This window comes from Heliangelus exortis, chromosome 22 (genome assembly GCF_036169615.1).
Source record: "Heliangelus exortis chromosome 22, bHelExo1.hap1, whole genome shotgun sequence".
In the NCBI taxonomy this organism is placed as follows: Eukaryota; Metazoa; Chordata; class Aves; order Apodiformes; family Trochilidae; genus Heliangelus; species Heliangelus exortis.
Genome location: NC_092443.1, coordinates 9,616,313 through 9,634,919, shown reverse-complemented (window position 1 = coordinate 9,634,919; position 18,607 = coordinate 9,616,313). Strand labels below are relative to the sequence as shown.

Here is an 18,607-nt window from a genome sequence, read left to right as displayed (position 1 = left end):
TGCTCACAGAATGGCATTTTCAGAGCTCCAATCTTCACTTTTTTTAACTCCAGGATGGCAAGTCACTCTCTGAGCACGGGATCACCCTGTCCCCATGGATTCTCCATCAGCTCTGGCTCCCTGGAGCTGCAGCAGATCCCTTGAGCCCATGACCATACATTCATGAGCACAGAACTCCTGGAGGTGGCCAAAGAAAACCCTGTGGTTCTAAAGGATGTTCACAGACAAGTGCAAACGTCTCCATCCTGGGCTTCAGTGGGATCACCCGGAGTGGCTGTGACCTGACCAGGGCTGAGCAAAGAGGAGAGCTGGAGCTGCTTCTCCAGCCCTGCTCCCAACCTGGGCAGCACCTCTGAGCTTTGGTTTCCCTCTGTGAAATGGGAACAACATCAGGGAATGATTTGGGGAAAGTGCTGAGAGGTGGATGCAAACCATACCATTAATGCCCAAGAGCCATTTTGATAAAGCAGAATGGAATCAATTCTCTCCCCACAGAACAAGGCACATTGGAGCATACCAAAAGCTGCTGAATTTAATTAAAATCACACTATTGTGTTACATTACTCATCTCTGGAAAGAAGCACCTCACACTGTGCCAAATTTTAGACACGTCCTCTGAAAAATTATGACTTGCTTTTATTTGTGGTCTGGAACTCGCAAAAAAAAATCTCACAAGATTAATTCTGATAGAAATTCAGTGGGGAAACAGCAACTACATCATCAGATAACACAAAGATGATGATTCTGCAGGAGAGCAGTTCCAGTGCTTAGCACAGTGCCCAAGGGTCAGCTGCATGCCCTGGGTTATCTTCAGCTCAAATCTGAACAGAGTATTTCTGAGGACTAAGAGACAAGAAAATAGAAGCTCATATAATTTTATGTTGCAGCACATTAGCACATTTTTTAAAAGTCCTCACGTCCCAGAGCTTTGCTACAGAAAGCAGTTGTGATGATTTTTCTCCTCACTCCAGCTCCACACTGATGACAACAGATGGATAAAACCAAAAGGGGAATCCAGGAACATCTTTCTCAAAAAAAAGAAAGGAAAACCAAATCCCTAAAAAAACCCCTCTGGGGTAACAGCACAAGCAGCCTGTGCCAGTGACCCAAGCTCAGGGGACACTGACTCAGGGGAGGTGGCATCAGTCACCCAGGGAGCATAAAGAGAAATCACAGCTGGGATGTAAACACCTGGGACATCCCCACAGGGCTCTGCAATTGTCCAGCTCTGGAAAATGCTCTGCTAAAACAAGAACCTTGAAATCCTCATTTTTCACTTGCAGCAAAGGAGAACAAGGAAATCTTTCATCAGTCCACGCAGAGGTTTCTCTGCTGTACCTGAGCAATCCTATGAACCACAGGCCAAGAAAAACAAATAACTCCCTAAATATCTCTTTCTGCCTTGCTTCCAGACCAGCTCCAGCACTTCTGGCTGCTTCCACACAAGCACCACCAGCTTGTCCTAGCCAAGCAGGGTCCTTCTAGGCAACATCAACCAGAGCTGCACAGACCACCCGGGCCCAGGAGCACTTCCCATGGTCTGTAAGGAATAAAAAGACACGTTGGGAATACCAGAGGGAGCCCTGGGAAAAGCCTGATGTGGACTAAGCCCACGTGCAATGAGAGCCAGCAAGCCCCACATGACTCCTAAAGCTGAGCTGTGCCCACCAGGACTGAATCTTCATCATGCAAAGCTGCTGGTGGGGAGGGGGCAAGAGAAACTGCCCTTGATTTCATTAGCAGGTGCTTACAGGGTGACCTCAGCATCTCCCAAGCCTACAAAGCAGCCCCACAAGAAAAGATGTCAGTGATATTTTTCAGACTCTCTCAGGAGTAAAGCCTGTGAGGATCCATCCTTGCCAAAATAAATGTGTTAAAAACATTTTTAGCTCAAAAGGAACTGCTTTTATCCAAGGATTCTGCTTGCTGAGAACGGAAGAAGCGTTGTGGTTACTCCTGAAGAAGGTCTGTGCATGGCAGAGGACACCATCTCCTCTCAACCCCCCCTTGCAAAGTCTGCAGCTGAACCTCTGTGGGTTTGTGCTGCCCAGGACTGGTCCCAGCCCCAGGACTGGTCCCAGTTCCAGACTCCGTGGAGCACAGGAGGGCACTGCACAGCCACAGGACACATTTCCAGCCATGGATTCCTCCCCCAGCCCTCTCCATCCCATTTACAGCAACACATAAAGAGCATGCAATGGATACACAGGGGCAGTAAAAAAATTAATGGGCAGGGTGCAATTACAGAGAGCACACTGGCCATGAATAAAACAGTCCTTGTAACACCAGCCTTAGAGGAGAAGAGATCCCATCACTACCTCCTCACCAAGGACACCTGAGGACTTAATCATTCACAACTTTAATTGCTTGCCACTTCCACACCCTGGATCTGTCTCCTGTGCTGAGCTACATCCCCAGGGCAGGGGAGCAGGGACCACATCTGATAGGCATGAAGTCCCCATCATGCCAGGGAATCCTTGCAAATCCCATAAAAGACTTCACCCTCATCTCCCTTCTCTCCTCCAGGCCAGCAAGGGGAACACCTACACCTGCAGAGCTTCAAGGCCAAGAGAATCAGCATTTCTATTTGGATTTATTTCTTTAAATGCCAGGTAATCTCAGCCCAGGGTGACAGGCTGGCCTCACTGAGTTTGCCTGGAGCTAAAACTCATGTCCCTTAGACTTTGTTCTTCCAACAAAGTCAGGCTGGGCACTAACCTGAGGGGGTCCTGCCTGAGCCCTGGGATGGGGAAAACACAACTACCCCCTCCTCCTCCCCTCCATCACCCAGCCATGGCATTGTCACTGCTCCTGCAGGAGAAAAACCTCTTGACAAACAGGATTCACCCCTTCTCCCCCATTTGTAAATGTTTTAAAATCTGTTCTATGAACCACTGTGCCTGCTGAAGGAAGTCACTGAGAGGGTCAGCTCACATATAAAGGAATTACTTAGATGAAGGGCCTCAGTGAAAGGCCTTTGAACACATGAACTCCTTCCCGTTTTCAGATGGTTTCACTGTGCACACATTAAAAATGCAAGCAGGCAGCACGAGCCAATATTCCTTAACCTCCTGCTTTGCTTGCAGAACTCTGCTTCCAGAAAAAACATAGATCTTGGGGAGATGAAAAAACCCATGTCCCCCTGCTTCCAGCTCACATCCAGCTCCTGAGGTGGATGCTGGCTGGAGCCAGAGGATGCCAGGCAAATAACCTGGGCTGCAGCAGGAAAAAAGGCTGGTCTATTGGGACCTGCAGCAAAAAGTGCTACTGTCCTCCAGAGAGCTGAGAGTTTGCTTGAGAAAGGGCTGGAGCAGCTCTGTCTGGAGCCAGGCTGAGAGACTTGGGATTGTTCAACCTGGAGAAGAGAAGGCTCTGGGGAGAACTTAAAGCATCTTCCAGTGCCTGAAGGGGCTCCAGGAAAGCTGGGGAGGGACTTGGGACAAGGGTCTGGAGGGATGGGACAAAGGGCAAGGGTTTCAAACTGAAAGAGGGGAGATTGGAACTGAGTATCAGGAAGAAATTGTTTGGTGTGAGGGTGCTGAGCCCCAGGTTCCCCCAGAAGCTGTGGCTGCCCCATCGCTAGCAGTGTCCAAGGTTGGATGGGGCTTGGAGCACCCTGGGCTGGTGGGAGGTGTCCCTGCCCATGGCAAGGGATTGGAAATAGATGATGTTCAAAGTCCCTTTCCAACTCCAAACAGTCTGTGGAGTCTATGAAAACTTGGAAAGGGAATGAAAACCGAAGCCCAAGAGCACAGAACCTTTGTAACCCCCCCTGTAAGCCCAGGCTGCCTCTGTCTGCTGCAGGATCCTCACGTCTGACTTGGAAGCATCCAGTGCCAGCCAGCATGAGAAATGGGGTAACAGACTGAAGGGGCCCTGAGTCAGGTCTGCAGTGGAAACTCTGCCCCTCCAGGCTGCAGGAGACAGAAAGGTTCCTTGTTCAGAGCAGCCACCAAGGGGCACGGAGCCGAAACTTCTGACTGCGCCTGCTGAGTCCTCCAGACCAGATGGAGGAGAGGCTAAGAAACTATAAAACCTCAAAAAAAAAAAAAAAAAAAAAATCTCCTCTCCTGAGCTGCTGAGCCATGTGACACAATGAGGATTTTCCCCTTGTCCCTGCATTTCATCCCATGCAGGAAAGGGAACCGACACATCCCGGCAGAACCCAACCAGAGGCTGCCGGGGGCTGCCTGTGCCCGGCCCAGTGGCAGCTCCCTTCTCTTCTCCCTCCACCCAAGGGAGCAAAGGTATTTCACACCTCCCCCATCTCCCAGAGAGGAAAATCAGACACCAAAAAATAAAGGATTTGCCCAGGGCGATGATCTGTACCTGGGGCAGAGCTGAGATGCAAAGGTTGTTTCACGCATCTGCTGTCCCTCCAGCATCTGTCTTTAACCACAAAAGCCTTTTTCCTCTGAATGCCTCAAAATAAAGGCAGAGAATGTGCCTTTTTTTTCTTCTCGGAGGCACTAATAAGCCTCCTATCATCGAGGGTCTTGCTACACACAGGGTGCTACCCAAAAAACCAACCCCGTGCAGTGGTGGTTGCAGGCAGAGGTTTGAATTAGCAGGGAAACATCATCTGTGCTGTCTGCACACACAGTCTGGTCCTGTAATTTCCATGAATTCCTGCAAAGAGGGAAAGTCAAAGCACCATGCTGCAGGGTGACTGTGTCCTGCACAACTTCCAGAACCTGCAACTGGGACCAGGAGAGAGGAGGAGGAAGAGTAGAGGGACAACAGCTCAAGCCCAGCCTTAGCACTGAGCTGCAAACCCAGCATTCAGGATCCCCTCCTGCCAGGTTTTACTGCTTGTAGCTTGTTCCTTGGGAGAACCACTCTGTCATCTCAACAGAGTTATTCTGATAGCTATCTGATTTGCTCTGTGAAACAGGGTTTCTCTGGCAAGGTTCATGTATCCAGAAATTATTAGATCTAGGAATTATTTTTTTCTTTTTTTTTTTCCCCACACAAGATTGATTTTTATTTTTCTACCCTACATGCCCACGGAGCTTAATTAAGGACAAGAAATCGCCTGGGGGATTTATTTCATTCTTAATTTGCATGGTCCTGACATCTTAGCCCCCCAAAGTGGGGTTGGAGCAGAGCCAAGCTCATGCTATAGGGCTGAGGACCCTACAACCCATCTGTCATCCTCACTCACTCCACTGCCCATGTTTTTAAGCACCACGCCAAGGCCAACAGGACTCTTCCCATTTATTTCAATGGCCATTGGGACAGGGACCCCAGGGGGCTGAGGGCAGGGGGGGCCAACTTGGGCAGGGTCTTGTGGAGCCAGAGCTGCTGCTGGGTCCTACAGATGGAATGGATTCACCTGGAATTATTTCTGTCACTGATGGTGCAGCAAGAAACCATCTCATTAAAAGGGGAAAGGCAAGAGGGGCATTTGGTGTGATTCTGATTCTGTGAAGTGGGCAGAATGAGGCTTCCCTGCCCCCAGGGGAGATGGGTGATGTCAGTTATTAATGGAAATAAATAAAATTTGGGACAGCAATGGGAAGGGACACCCCAGGGGGAGGTTATTTCCCAGCTAATAGGAACATTTTCTGTTCCTCTGACAGCATTTTCTGTTCTTGCAGAACTGACCAAGGGGAGAGGAGCAGCATTAAGAGGCAGGAAAGCAGTGTTAAAAGCAAAGCCCCACTAAGGTCTCTGCTATTCTTGTGTAATTATGGTGCCTAAGGCTTCCAAGATAAGGGAATTTAGTGGGAACCGTAAATGCTGGTTGTAAAATGCATGAGAAAAAGCCACATATCCACAAGAATAGCAAAGCCTCCTGGCTCCCACCCCTGGCAGCAGCAGACCTCAACCAGCCAAAACCTCCCAAGAGGACATCCACCCAGCTCATCCATCCTCTGAAGGGACACCAGGACCTCACTGCCCAGGGGACATCCTCTTCCAGCAGTGCCCAAGACTCAATCCCAGCCCTGGAGAAGGCACTGCAGCTCCAGCCCGTGGGTTCCCCCATCCCTCCCTGCTTCCAGATGTGCTTTTGCCTTCAAATAACAACCACTGCAGACTTCTCAGGGCTCTCCTTGATAATAAACGGCCCTAACCTTACAGCACATCTTTATTCCTCAAACCTTCACCCCCCCTGAATCTTCCCCTCCTCCCAGTCCTGATGGGATCTGTCAGGTTTGTGTTTAACAGATGGGAAGGCTCTGAGTTGGTTTTCCACGTGGAAAGCTGCTCCCCTCCAGCAAGAGCAGTGTGGATAATCAGTGCAAACTGATTAGAGCAGTGCAAATCAGTGCAAAGAGCAGAAATCTGTGAGGTGGTGGGCATGGAGGGGCAGGGGAAGAAGAAAAGGGCCAGATCCAGCCCACATCCCCACCCCCTGGGATGCAGCCACAGAGCAACCCCAGCCTACAGCCTGGCCAGAAAGGCAGCAAGACACATGCTGTAAGGAAAAGCAAACGTGTGCTGTAGCTGGGGGCAAAACCACAAACCCAAATAAAAAAGAAGGAAAGGTACTTCAGGCTGAGAAATCTTCCCAATTATAACTGTGCTCCTAATGAGAAGATGCTGCCAGATTAATAATAAAAATGCACACTAACAAGAAAACTCATTGCAAAGCAATTTTGCAGGGAACTGAACAAAGAGGAGGATAAGAGCTCTGTTTAACAGGGCAGGCTGTGGGGTTTCATTCCTTCCCCATTGCTCCTGCCAGCTGCAGAGGAGGAGCCTGGCAGCAGGGCAGCCCACCCCAGGACCAGGTTACCCATTAACCCCATTACCCACCCAGCACTAACGTGTCCTTGTCACCACCAGAAAGGAATTTCCCAGTGCCTGAAAGGCCACCCGGGCACTTCTGGATGGCCTGGGGACAGAGGAGGTGACACCACAGCTCATGGGCACTCCTGGCTTCCCTGGCTCAGCCCCTGCAGAGGGGACCCAAGCAAAACCTCCAGGCAGAAATACTAAAACCCACCCTGCTTACCCTCCCCAGCAGGCATCCTGCATACAACTTGTTCTGTTTTCACTGATTTTAGTTGTAAAACCATTCCCCAGCAGCCAGAGAGGTTCCTGCCTCCATCCCAAAGGCATCCTTGATGTCTGGTAAACCCTAATCTATCCCAGCCATATCAGTGCCTCCATAGAGAGCCTGGGAATATTAAATACTCATTAAATACTGGGAATATGGACAGGGAGAGAGAGAAACATAATTTAAAGCATCATATTGAAAGGATCTTACCTAATTCCTTTGGTTTGAGCGATGCTGTGGAAGGAGAGTCTGGATACTGCAGAAATCACCTGGAAATGAGAGAAAAAGATGTGAGTTTGCTTAATGAAGACAGAGAAAGGTTTGGTGGGAACTTGAGCCCTGTATTTGAATCTGAGGAGCCACAGAAATGGATGTGCCCCAGAACCCCCAGCAGTGTCAGAATGTCACCATGGGGGACACTTTGGGGACACTCTTAGTGCAAACACTGCTTTGGGTTTTGTAACTGAGGGAAAAGACATTTAACCCTCAGCTATAAAGTTATCCATTCAACCACTTAAAAAAAACCCTCTGATTTTGCATTTTAGTACCAAAGGTTTATAAACTCCCTTCATCTCTCCAAATGATCTTATTGAGGGAAACTTGCCAAGACTGATGGTTTGGACTTCTTGGATTTCAATAAATTTGCATCATCAGTTTGTCAGAGGTTGAGTGCAGACCATCACCCTTTTTTTGGCAGAAAACAGCCAGAAGTGATTCAACAACACAATATTTTCATCATTATGACAATCAGGCACGGCAAAGCCCCCAGATTTTTCTGAAAAACTCCCATTTCTGGTAGAAGTTGTCATTGCTACACAGAATTTTCAATGAAGCCAAACAAAGAATGGCTTTAGTCCCTTATAGACAGAAAACGTGTTTTACTCTTGCTCATATTCATCATTTCAAAGCCAGATTGAAAAAACAAACCTGTTATTTTTGGACTGGTTTCCCATCCACTGGAATGAACAGAGAAGCCTGAGTCCAGATCACAGGAAAAGAACTTCTTGAGCAGCCCCTGCTCCAAACCCTGGCTTCTCCTCCAAAGTTTTGCAACCTTCATCCCTTTCATCTTTATTTTTTTTACCACTCCCACGAATCCCAGCCCAGCTACCCCACACCTGAACCCAAAGCTGCCCCAGATCAGGATTTAGCAGTTGACTTCCACAAAAAACTAGAGATGCTGAGTTATTCAAAGGGACCAACAAAACTCCATGAATATTAAAACCTGACCAAGTTTTTCCCTGGTATAAAATGTCACAGCCATGAGTTCAATGCAGGAAGGAGCTCCAGAGCACGAGGGAATTTTCCTTGCACCTCAGACACTCTATTGCCCCCATGCAATGCTTCTAGAAAAAAAAAAAAAAAGGCTTTACCTTTCCTTTCACCTCTTTTTTTTAAGATGTTTCCCCTGACAGCTCCTTCTAGGCAGAGGATGAAAACACTGGACTATTATTTTTTTTTTTTAATATACAAAACATTATTTTTGCTCCTGCTGCAAGGAGCATTTGGGCCTACTTCTCAACTTTAAGAGTCCACTTGGACAGGTACCAGAGACCACCTGGTTTTGCAGGGACACCTTGGAGCCACTGGTTATGGACCAGAATTACCGTGGACTGAGAAAAGAAACTAAACTTCTCAAGAAGAAATCTAGTGGCATGAATAGAAATAAATATAGTGACATTCCTCATGTGACTGCAATCTACCCAAAAAGCAGGCCAGAGAAAGGCTGATCAGTTCTGGAAAAGGTGCTTCAGCCTCAGGCTGTGCCATCAGTGAGCTCCCAGGGACGTTTTGGGGAGGTGTTGAGCAAGGCTGGCTTGCCAAGTCCCTCTGACACCCCAATCTCAGGGTGGTCTCTGGCTCTGAGGAGCATCAGGCACAGAAATGACTTCTGGTAACACCAGGTTTCAAGGAGCAAACCTGCTCCAGAGAAAGCAAAAGGAGCTGGCCCCCATTGGGAAGAGATGGAAGCCCTGCCCAGGAGCTCCAGGTGGAACAAGTCCCTCCCTGCACTCCAAAGCTCAATCTGTCACCTCAATCTGCAGTTTTAAATAAATTGGCCTTTAGAGATGAAAGGAGAAACCAGGTTAAAAAATAACCAGGAGTCCAAGAAACCAGGTCTTACATCCAAAACTCTCAGCAACTTCAAACACCACACTGGGCACCTCATTAAATCACAGAATCACAGAAAGGGAGGGGTTGGAAGGGACCTCTGAAGATCATTGAGTCCAACCCCCCCTGCCAGAGCTGGGTCACCTCCAGCAGTCACATAGGAACCAGGTGGGCTTTGAATTGTCTCCAGAGACTCCACAACCTCCCTGGGCAGCCTCAAATCCCAGCCTCCTGCCCCTGCAATTCTCCCCAGTTTGGGAAGGGAGATGGGACTGGGTTCTGGGTTCACTGGTGTCCAGGAAGGGCTCCAGGGCTCACCAAGGCAGTGATGCTGGTGAGTGGGATCAGTGATGCTGAGCCCAGATAAAGCCCAGAGGGTGGGGAGCCTGCTGGCACCCCCAGCCCTGCTCCACAGGGGCTTAAAATAGTCCAAGGGAAGCCCCAGACTGACTGACTGAGTCTCTCCTGCAGTCTATTATTAGACATCTGAAGCACAAAAATCAGTTTATGAATCAGACGGTTACACTGCAGGCTTTGACTTCCAGGGAAATTGAAGAGAAAAAACACCCTGTTCTCTACGCCAGCTCTTTCTGCTTTGTTCTCTGATGCAAAGCCCCAAGTGCTGAACACATCCTGGCAGATCAAAGCCCCAGGTTCCAGCCCGTGCAGACACCTTTGCCCTCACTCAAGCTCCCAAATTGATGCTCGGGTACAGCAGCAAAGGGACCCACATTGAGGCACCAGGTAGAGGAGAAAGCTTCCAGGAAGTTTGGCATCTCCAAAAATGAGACTGAACAGTAACTGTCCCGGTATCAAGGAGGATTTTTCCAGCATCTCCTGCCAAGGCAGTAGCCAAGAGCCAGAAAAGCCAAGTGCAACCCCAGCTCCTCTTACAGCTCCTCTGCTCCAGCCCCCAGCCAGGGAAGTGCTTAAGTACACGTTTAAGGATAAATAATCCTCTCAATTTCAACAGGATTAAACAGCATTCTTAAGAGTAAGTCGGTCCTCAAGTGTCTGCTAAACTGTGTTCCATTTTTCCTGTAAAAACAGCTTCTTGTTTGAAGAGAAACCCAGTCCTGTGTCCTGCCACTCCTGGCTATCATCTGCCACGAGGCCAGGCAGGGGCCAGAGCCTTGTGCACCCACACAGAGGTTGGCACCAGAGGTCTCTGATCTCATATAGAGCTTTTTATTGCTTCTGCAACACAAGAACATATTAATACAACCAATAAAAACCTGGCATTAAGTCGACTGATAGTTAAAACTAACCTACTGCCCCAAACAGCTGCTAGAACCAAGACTGCTGCACAGAACCCACAGACTGCTTTGGGTTGGAAGGGACTTTGAACATCATCCATTTCCAATCCCTTGCCATGGGCAGGGACACCTCCCCCAGCCCAGGGTGCTCCAAGCCCCATCCAACCTTCAACACTGCCAGGGATGGGGCAGCCACAGCCAGGGGCTCAGCATCCTCACACCAAACAATTTCTTCCTAAAACCTCATCTTAATCTCCCCTCTTCCAGCCTAAAACCATTCCCTTTTTGTCCCATCCCTCCAGGCTCTTGTCCCAAGTCCCTCCCCAGCTTTCCTGGAGCCCCTTCAGGCACTGGAAGGTGTTCCAAGGTCTCCCCAGAGCCTTCTCTTTTCCAGGCTGAACAATCCCAAGTCTCTCAGCCTGGCTCCAAGCAGAGCTGCTCCAACTCTTGGATCACCTCTGTGACCTCCTGCAGACTTGTTCCAAAAGCTCCACATCCTTCTTGTATAGGGGACCCCAGAACAACATTGCTGGGGGTGTCTCACCAGGGTAAAGCAGAGGCAAGGACACCAGCAGTGTGATGGTTTCTGGATGTGCTGGTCCCTTGTACCACACTTGAAAAGGCCACAACCACCAGCACAGCATCAAGCCTGAGTGCTGGGCCACTGCAGCAGCTGGGGTAGCTCTTGGAGGTTTTCCTGGTCCTATTCCAGGCCAGCAACATCCCAGGAGAAAGCCCGAGCAGACAAGAGGGTCAGTAGAGTCCTCTGAACATGCTGCGTGGGAAAACTCCACTTTTATCTCTGCATTTGCCTTCCAGAAGGAGGACTGAAGGCTTAACCAGGAGCTGACACAGATTATTGCCATTATTATTACTTCTTCATCCACTTCTCAATGCAATTTCCTCCAAGAAAACTGCTTTCAGCATGCAAACGTTCCCATCAGAGCCCCAGATAACACCCTGCTGACAGCAGGACCTCAGGAACCAGACTATAACCTGCAAAGTGCAGGTGATGCATAGGGAGACTTTCTCTCCAGTCACCCTGCAAATGGGTTGTAACTCCTGGTGGTTTCACTGTGCAAGGTGAGGGATGCCCTTCACACTCCTCCTGTTCCAGCCTGCCTTGGATTTTTAGGCAGGAGCCAAACCCAAGCTCTCAGCTGATCATTCACGGGGCGAAATCGTTGCTGGGGATCGACAGACCCAGCAGCAGAGCACGAGGGCCATGCACGTGGGTCTGGAGGCTGAGCAGCAGAGGTCTCGTGGAGACCTTGATTTTAAAAAGGCACCAAGTTATACACTTCAAAAAAAAAAAGCAAAAAAAGCAAAAAAAAAAAAATTAAGTCTCGAACTGCGTTCCTCAAACTCACTCCGCAAGAATCTCCATGGACTAAAGAAATGGGGGTTTTGTAAAGAAAAAAAATCAACCAACACCATAAGAAATCACAACTTATCTTCATCCCTACCAACTTTCTTTGAGTAATTACAGGTTTGAAAATAAACTAAAGCAAAATAAAAAATAAATTATGATGCTTACTGCCCTTTCTATCTCCTCCAGCATTGTGGATTGCTGATGGTATCTCTCTGCATCTTGGAAGCTCTCAAATAAACTCTCCCCTGATTTGAAAAAACAAACTGACCCCCCTGGGTCAGAGCACACTTTGCAGAGGAGGAATTCCCCAGCTCTGCCCTCAGTGAGCTGCCAGGAGAGCCTGGGGAGCCCCACCAAGTTCCTGCCTTCCCAGAACAAACCAGGATTTGCTTCTGAGCAGCAATAACCCTGAGCAGACACCTTGATGCTGCCACCTCTCCACGTGTCCTTCTGGGACAGAGGTGCTTTCAGAGCCTGAAATTTTATGGAATCATTTTCTGGTTTGCCCCTAAACAAGGCAAACCAAAATTCAAGTATCTCAGTGGGCAGAAACCTGACCTTAAACTGAGAGCCACGCTGGCTGAATAATCTCAGAGCTGGATAGTGGCACCCAGTCGTAAAAACACTGATGTGAAGAGTCTCGGGGACAAAGCTGCTAAAATAAAAGCAGTCAGACAAGCAAATCAGGTTTGCCCCAGTTGCCTCCAGTTCGTGGTGCTGGAGAACCCTGGATTTTCACCCACTACTGCATGGGCTCACGTGGCAGCAGTCAGCTCCTGTTCCCTCCAGAGCATCCCTGCCCACCCGGGGCATCACCCACTGCTTCCCACCCAGCTGCACACACACAGGGGGGCTGCACACAACCTGGATTTCCTACTTGCAAACCCAAGTGTCACCAGCAATTTCCAGCCTCCCATCTCCTCCATTTGCATGTGCCTCACCCAGGATTTCTCCCTCAGAGAGATCAGCCCTGAAAAGTCAGTGGAGCCAAAGCCTGAGAGCCAAACCCAAACCACAACCAGCTCGCTCTGGATCATTTATTTGTGCTCCGTGCATGTTCCTGCTCTGTAAAATAATCTGCAAGACCTAGCAGGGAGCAAACAGCAAACCTACACATGACTGCTGCCCCTTCAGCATCCCCAGCTGGTGCTGGGAATTCCTGAAATCCACCTCTCCTGATCCAAGCTGGTACCTGAGCAGAGCATCGCTGGGCACGGCCACGGCAGGAGGGACCAGGCTGCAGGGATTTGTTTCCTTGGGCTGCCAAAGGCAGGCAGAGCCCCTCTAAGGGTTCAAATCAGTTTGATTTTCCTCCACCCAGGGCTCTCTCCTCTCAGCTGGACCTCATCCACCCAGCTGGCTGCTGAGGACAAGGGCTATTAAATAATAATCCCTTTTGGACAATTGGATTGTGCCTTTCCAGGTCAGATGTCCCTGCCTGAGCCTTTTCCCCACAGCTCCTCTCCACCTGCCTGGGGATGCCACCAGTTTTGCCTCCAATTCCTGCTCCTGGAAGTTCCCCCCCATGTTCCAAGGCTCCAGCACTGCCCTGGGTACTGTGTCACCTCCCCAGCTTTGCCCTCATTCCTCCTGCCATCCCAGCACCCACTGGCTTTGCTGGCCTGTGAAGCACAAGCCAGTCAGATATTGCCTTTTCTTAGAGCAAGAATGGGATATATTTGGGCAAAGGGAGCCAACAGGGAGAAGAAACTAAGAGCTTCATTTTTATTGCAGCTGGGATTTTCAGCATCCTCCTGCTGGCTGCCTGGAGACAAGGAGGATTCCCAGAAATGCCTGAGCACAGGGCGTCTGAGCTGAGGGCTGGCTGCCTTCCTCCAGACCAAGGATATTACAAAATCAACTCTGTAAAAAAAAAAACAAACCAGTGTGCAACTGGAGGGGGTTCCTCTGCACAGCTCTGTAATAGTTACAAAAGCTGCCAAAAAACAAACAAACAAACAAACAAAAAAACAAACAAACAAACAAAAAAACCTGTCTTTCAGAAAAGAAAGGTAATGGAAGCCAGGCAAGTGGGCTTGCTGGGAAATTAGAGGGGGAAGGGAAAAAAGCCCAAACCTGGCTAAAGCAGGGGTTTGGGTCAGGTCCCTGGAGCAGACACTCCACAGAACATCCCTGGCCAGATGTGATGGCTCCATCAGCACCAGCACAAACCACAGCTCCTGCCTCCCCTCTGCTCCATCCAACCACGCTGGCTCCTTCCCTCTGCCCCCAATTAACCTTGCAGAGGATCCCTAATGAACCTGGATAGATGGATGGATGGATGGATGGATGGATGGATGGATGGATGGATGGATGCTGAGATCCCAGCAGCAGAGGATGGAGCTGGGAGCAGTGCTGAGGGGAGGCAGGGAGCAAAGTCCCCTCACCCAGCCAGGCAGGACAGGGATCAACATCTCCCATCAGCTTCCCCTGAAAGCACCTCAAAGGAACCAACCTGCCTATCAAGAAGAAAGGAAAAAGGAGTTGCTAGTGTGCTGTATGGGAGGGCAGACAAAGCCAGGACAGCCCCTGCACTTTTTGTAATCAATTACTGACATTCCCAATCCCCAAATTCCCACTGAGGCATCCAGGGCAGCCCCATGGATCCTCATGGTGTGGGGTGGCCTTGGGACACCTGGTTACCCTCCAGAGCATTCCTGTAACATCACAGTCACAGAGTTGTAACTGAGCAAGGATAAAGTGCCCTCAGTTCTGCTCCAAGCAGGCAGTGTTCAGACAGCCCTGCACCCCAGCTGAAGCCCCCCAGAGGAGTGGGGAGAAATACAATTCCACTTCTGAAAAAATGATGTCTAAAAGCAAGACCAGGAAACTCAACCAAGCCCCAAGTCAAGCGTCAAGTGGCAGCTCCAGCACTCACTGTTATGAAAATACTTTCCCACTGTTTACTCACTCCCCCCTCCTCCATTCTAAAAACCTGCTTTTTTCCAGAAAAAGGATCCTTGCTGAAGCCATGGGACACCCTTCTGCTCTGCAAAGCAGGCATCACCATCCAGCTGGTCCTAAAAGTCTGCAAGGGCTCTCCTGCCAAAGGGATGGATCTCCCCCCTCTCCTTCCCTGGAGAAGTGACAAGCAGGTAGGGAAAATCTGAAGGAATGAGCTCAAGCGTGGGAAGATGTGAAACATGTAGGAGGAGGTGGGTGCTGACAGCTCTGACCTCAGCTCCTTCAAACTGGGGGAGTCTCTGCTGAAAGGCACCAAACTGTGCTTGAAACCTGCTGGGCTCTTGGCCCTTCCTGCTTTAAAGAAGGGCACGAAGGAGGCAGGGAGGGGGGGGCTTGGAAAAAACCAAACCAAACCTTAAATACTAATTAGCTTAAAAAGCTGGTAACTAGATTTACAGAGGAGCTCTGCAAAGCCCTGACCACAGCAGCTAAGTGGGGCAGCCAGGGCTGGCAGCAGGGCTTGGCTTGCATCACCTCGTGCCATCACGTGGGGCCAAGCCACCACAAAGGGACATTGTGCCAAGGGATTTGAGCATGGGGGGAAAACACCAGTGGAATCATTTCCATGCAAAGGAAGGAGAAATGTCACCAGCTGATAAAAGCATTCACAGTGCTCTCGGGTTTCCAAGGGCTCCAAACCCTGGTCCTGTTGCTCTGGGCAGCTCTGTGTTGCCCCCAGGACTCAGAGCCCACCTTGTGCTGGGAATTATTACATCTCTGCTATGCATGGATGTAACTCTCATGGAAAATCAGGGGAAAGGGTCCTGCATCCAACTCTTGATTCCAGAGCACTGACACAAATATCAGAAATGAGAAATATCAGAAAAGCAGCTCCAGGCTGAGAGGTCTTTCTCACACTATGTGGAAACACAAGGAAAAGCAGAACTTTGTCCAGAAGCAAGTCCTTCCTGCTCAGCAGCTGAATTGGGGTAGTTTTAGCTAAATTTCCTCCCCAGCTTGCAGGGCACCTGGTTCCAAAACCTCTGGTTCCCCTCCTCCCATCAGCAGATGAGACAGGGACATGGCTCTGCTCACAACCTGCCATGGGCTTGTCCTCACCAGGTGTCCCCAGACCTGAAGCTTTGCTTTGAATTTGCTAAATTCAAAAGCTGCAAGGCAGGGAACCAATTCCCAGCATCTCTGCCCTTTGATCAGCTCTGCCTCCAGGTACCCAAGTGACTTCCAAGCCAAAGGGCTCCTGCAGCCCCAGGGAGAGCACAGCATGCTGGAAGGAGAGATGCTCCCCTGAAAGCATCCATCCCTCCCTCCTCCCCCACTACTGATTGGATTTGTAGAAACAGATGGAAAAAAACAAAAAAACCCAGCTAGTCAGATGCAAAACACAGATATCCCAACCTGCTTCCCAGAAACTGGCTTAAGACTGTATTATGTTTAATCCCTTTTCATCAAGGCCTTGGATGTAAGCAGAAAATATTACAGATTTTCACATCCCTTTAAGTTCCTATTTCCCCTCTGCTCTGAGATGGATTTTGCTGGTCAGAGAAAAACTTATAAAGCACAAAAAAGAGAAATTTAGGAACATTTCACATATGCAGGAGAAATTGGAAGCATCTTTATGAACCTAATTCACCTGCACAATGGTAATTTACCTACTGAAGAGAGAGGGTTTCAAATTCCCCTTGGCTTTTTTCCCCTCATCTTTATTCCAGGTACTACAGAATAAAAAGGCAGCAGGATGTATTAAAAAAGCACAATGGAAAAGTGCTAAAAAGCCAGTTCTTTGCATTCTGACTTCTGGCACCACCACTACATCCAGACATTTGTTTCTCCAAAGCAATTTAAATCCCTTCCACCCCAGAGCAGCAGCACAGACAGGAGATGCCCAGCCCAGGACCCACCTGCATTCCAGGGACAGGTTTGTCCCTCTCTGCTACAGGGAAGGGTTTTGGCTCAGAGACTCAGACCCCATCCCCACCATCCCCCAAATAAAAACAGAGGATCCTGCTTCAAAAACTTGAGGCACCTGCAGGTTAACACCCCCAAGACTGCTGTGGGTCCAAGCCAGGAAAGGCAGAAGCAGCTTTTCCATTGATTTCTCAGGCTTTGAGCCCTGGCTGCACTTTGGGGCTGGAGCACAACTGGGGGCTGGGGTCCCCATCCTGCCTGCACAGCACCAGGCTCTGCCCCAGGGAAACCCCCCAGAAAACCCCTCAGAAAGCTCCTTCTGCAGCAGCATGGGCAGAGCTCAACCACCAGAAGCTGTTGGAAAGCCATGGTTTACAAATTGGTAGAAAACTCCATTAAGCTCCAAGAAATCCCCAGAACAGCCAGGTACACAGGAGAGGCTGGAAGCAATGAGAGGTTTGCAAGTGTAGAGTAAAAAGCAGCTTTCTGAATTCAGCTGGGAATTGCTGCTTTGAATTTCTGGAAGCTGGAACTGCACTTTTGCAGGGATGGGAGAACCCCAAAGGTGGTTTTTCTGCAGCCACAGACCTGGGGGGTGTCACAAGAATCCAAATGGGGGGACAGACCTGGGAGCTGCTCCAGGGACTCCACAGTGGCACACAGCCACCTGAGTGAAACATTTGCAGTCTGACAGTTTAAGAAAAAAGGGAGAAAAAAGCCCAGAATAACTTGATATGTTGGGGAAGAAAAACCACATGTTGCAGGAACACACAACCTGACAGGTTTTTGTTTTCCATTATTATTATTATTATTATTATTATTATTATTATTATTATTATTATTATTGTTGTTGTTGTTGTTGTTGTTGTTGTTGTTATTATAGTGGTTAATATTAAATTATTATTGTTAATATTTTTTATTATTATTGCTACTACCACAAACCTGCCCTGCTAAGCAAAGTTCCCCAAAGCCACCCCAAATCCCAGCTTTCCTGGGATCAGCACTAAATGTTCCTCTCAGACACCTCCAATTCTCCAGCACCAGTGACACCTGCACTTGCAACCAAAGCCCATCACATTACCAGGGGAGGTTCTGTGACCCTGAAAACTGCTCTGGGAGCTGAGGCACCTCACAGCACTCCTGGCTGCATCTGAGATTAGGTGTAAATACAGGGCCCTGGTTTCACAGGTAACCTATGAATTACCTTTTAGATCACCTCCAGCAAGTGGTAACAGTTCAAGTGTGGGCACAAGGAAGCAAACACCTCCCTTTCTAGACTCATGAAACATTAATACAGGTTGTGGCTTGTGTTTTAAAGCAAAAGCATCCACCCCTTCCTCCTGAAAGCACTGGAGAGGCTCTCACACCTCACACATCCAGGGTCAGGCACAAAGCAGACAGGGAACAGTTCCCTCAGCATCTCAGCCACTCCGTGAATCCCTGCAAGTATCCAGCAGGTCTAGAAAATAAAACACATGAACCTCAGCCCTCCAGGATTGCAACTTTAGCCACTATTCCCTCCCCTTTCCAAAGTTTTTCTAAGGAAAGGCAGGAGAGGGATATTCAGGATGATGCTGAGGGAGGCAGGCAGGAGATCATGGCCACTGCTCCCTCTTCCCGTGCAAAGGGCATGGAAAACTGCACATTCCAAACAAATATCTAAATTTTCCAGGCTATTGAGAATCAATTAAAAGCAGCAGGAGCACAGGTGTTCCCAGGGCAGAGCTGGCTGGTTCCATGCTGAAGCCATCACGAGGAATTTATTGCTCCCAAACGAGGAAAAAAAAGAAAATAATCCAAAGGTGCAGAATGCTCTGGTTGAACCTTCAGATGCTCCACACCAGGTGATAAGGAGGAATCTCTGGCACACATCTGACTCCTTGTTTCTGTCTATTCATTTTCCCTGGCTTGCACACCCAAGCTGGAGAGAGGTGCCCAGAGGATGCTGCCAGCTGGACCCTTCCATGGCCATCACCTGCTGGGACATCTCAGTCACTTCTCATCTGTCTCAAAAGCATCCCCATGGAAAAC

At 49.1% G+C, this 18,607-nt stretch overlaps 1 protein-coding gene across 2 annotated transcripts in view; it reads right to left on the bottom strand.

Annotated features, from left to right (window-relative positions):
- The window catches only part of VAV2 (vav guanine nucleotide exchange factor 2), a 130,583-nt gene that overhangs the window by 38,587 nt on the left and 73,389 nt on the right, over window positions 1-18,607 (bottom strand). For both annotated transcript variants that reach the window (XM_071766629.1, XM_071766628.1), the window contains exon 3: window positions 7,217-7,275. In XM_071766629.1, the coding sequence (XP_071622730.1) occupies window positions 7,217-7,275 (59 nt within the window). The remainder of the gene's footprint in view (window positions 1-7,216; window positions 7,276-18,607) is intronic.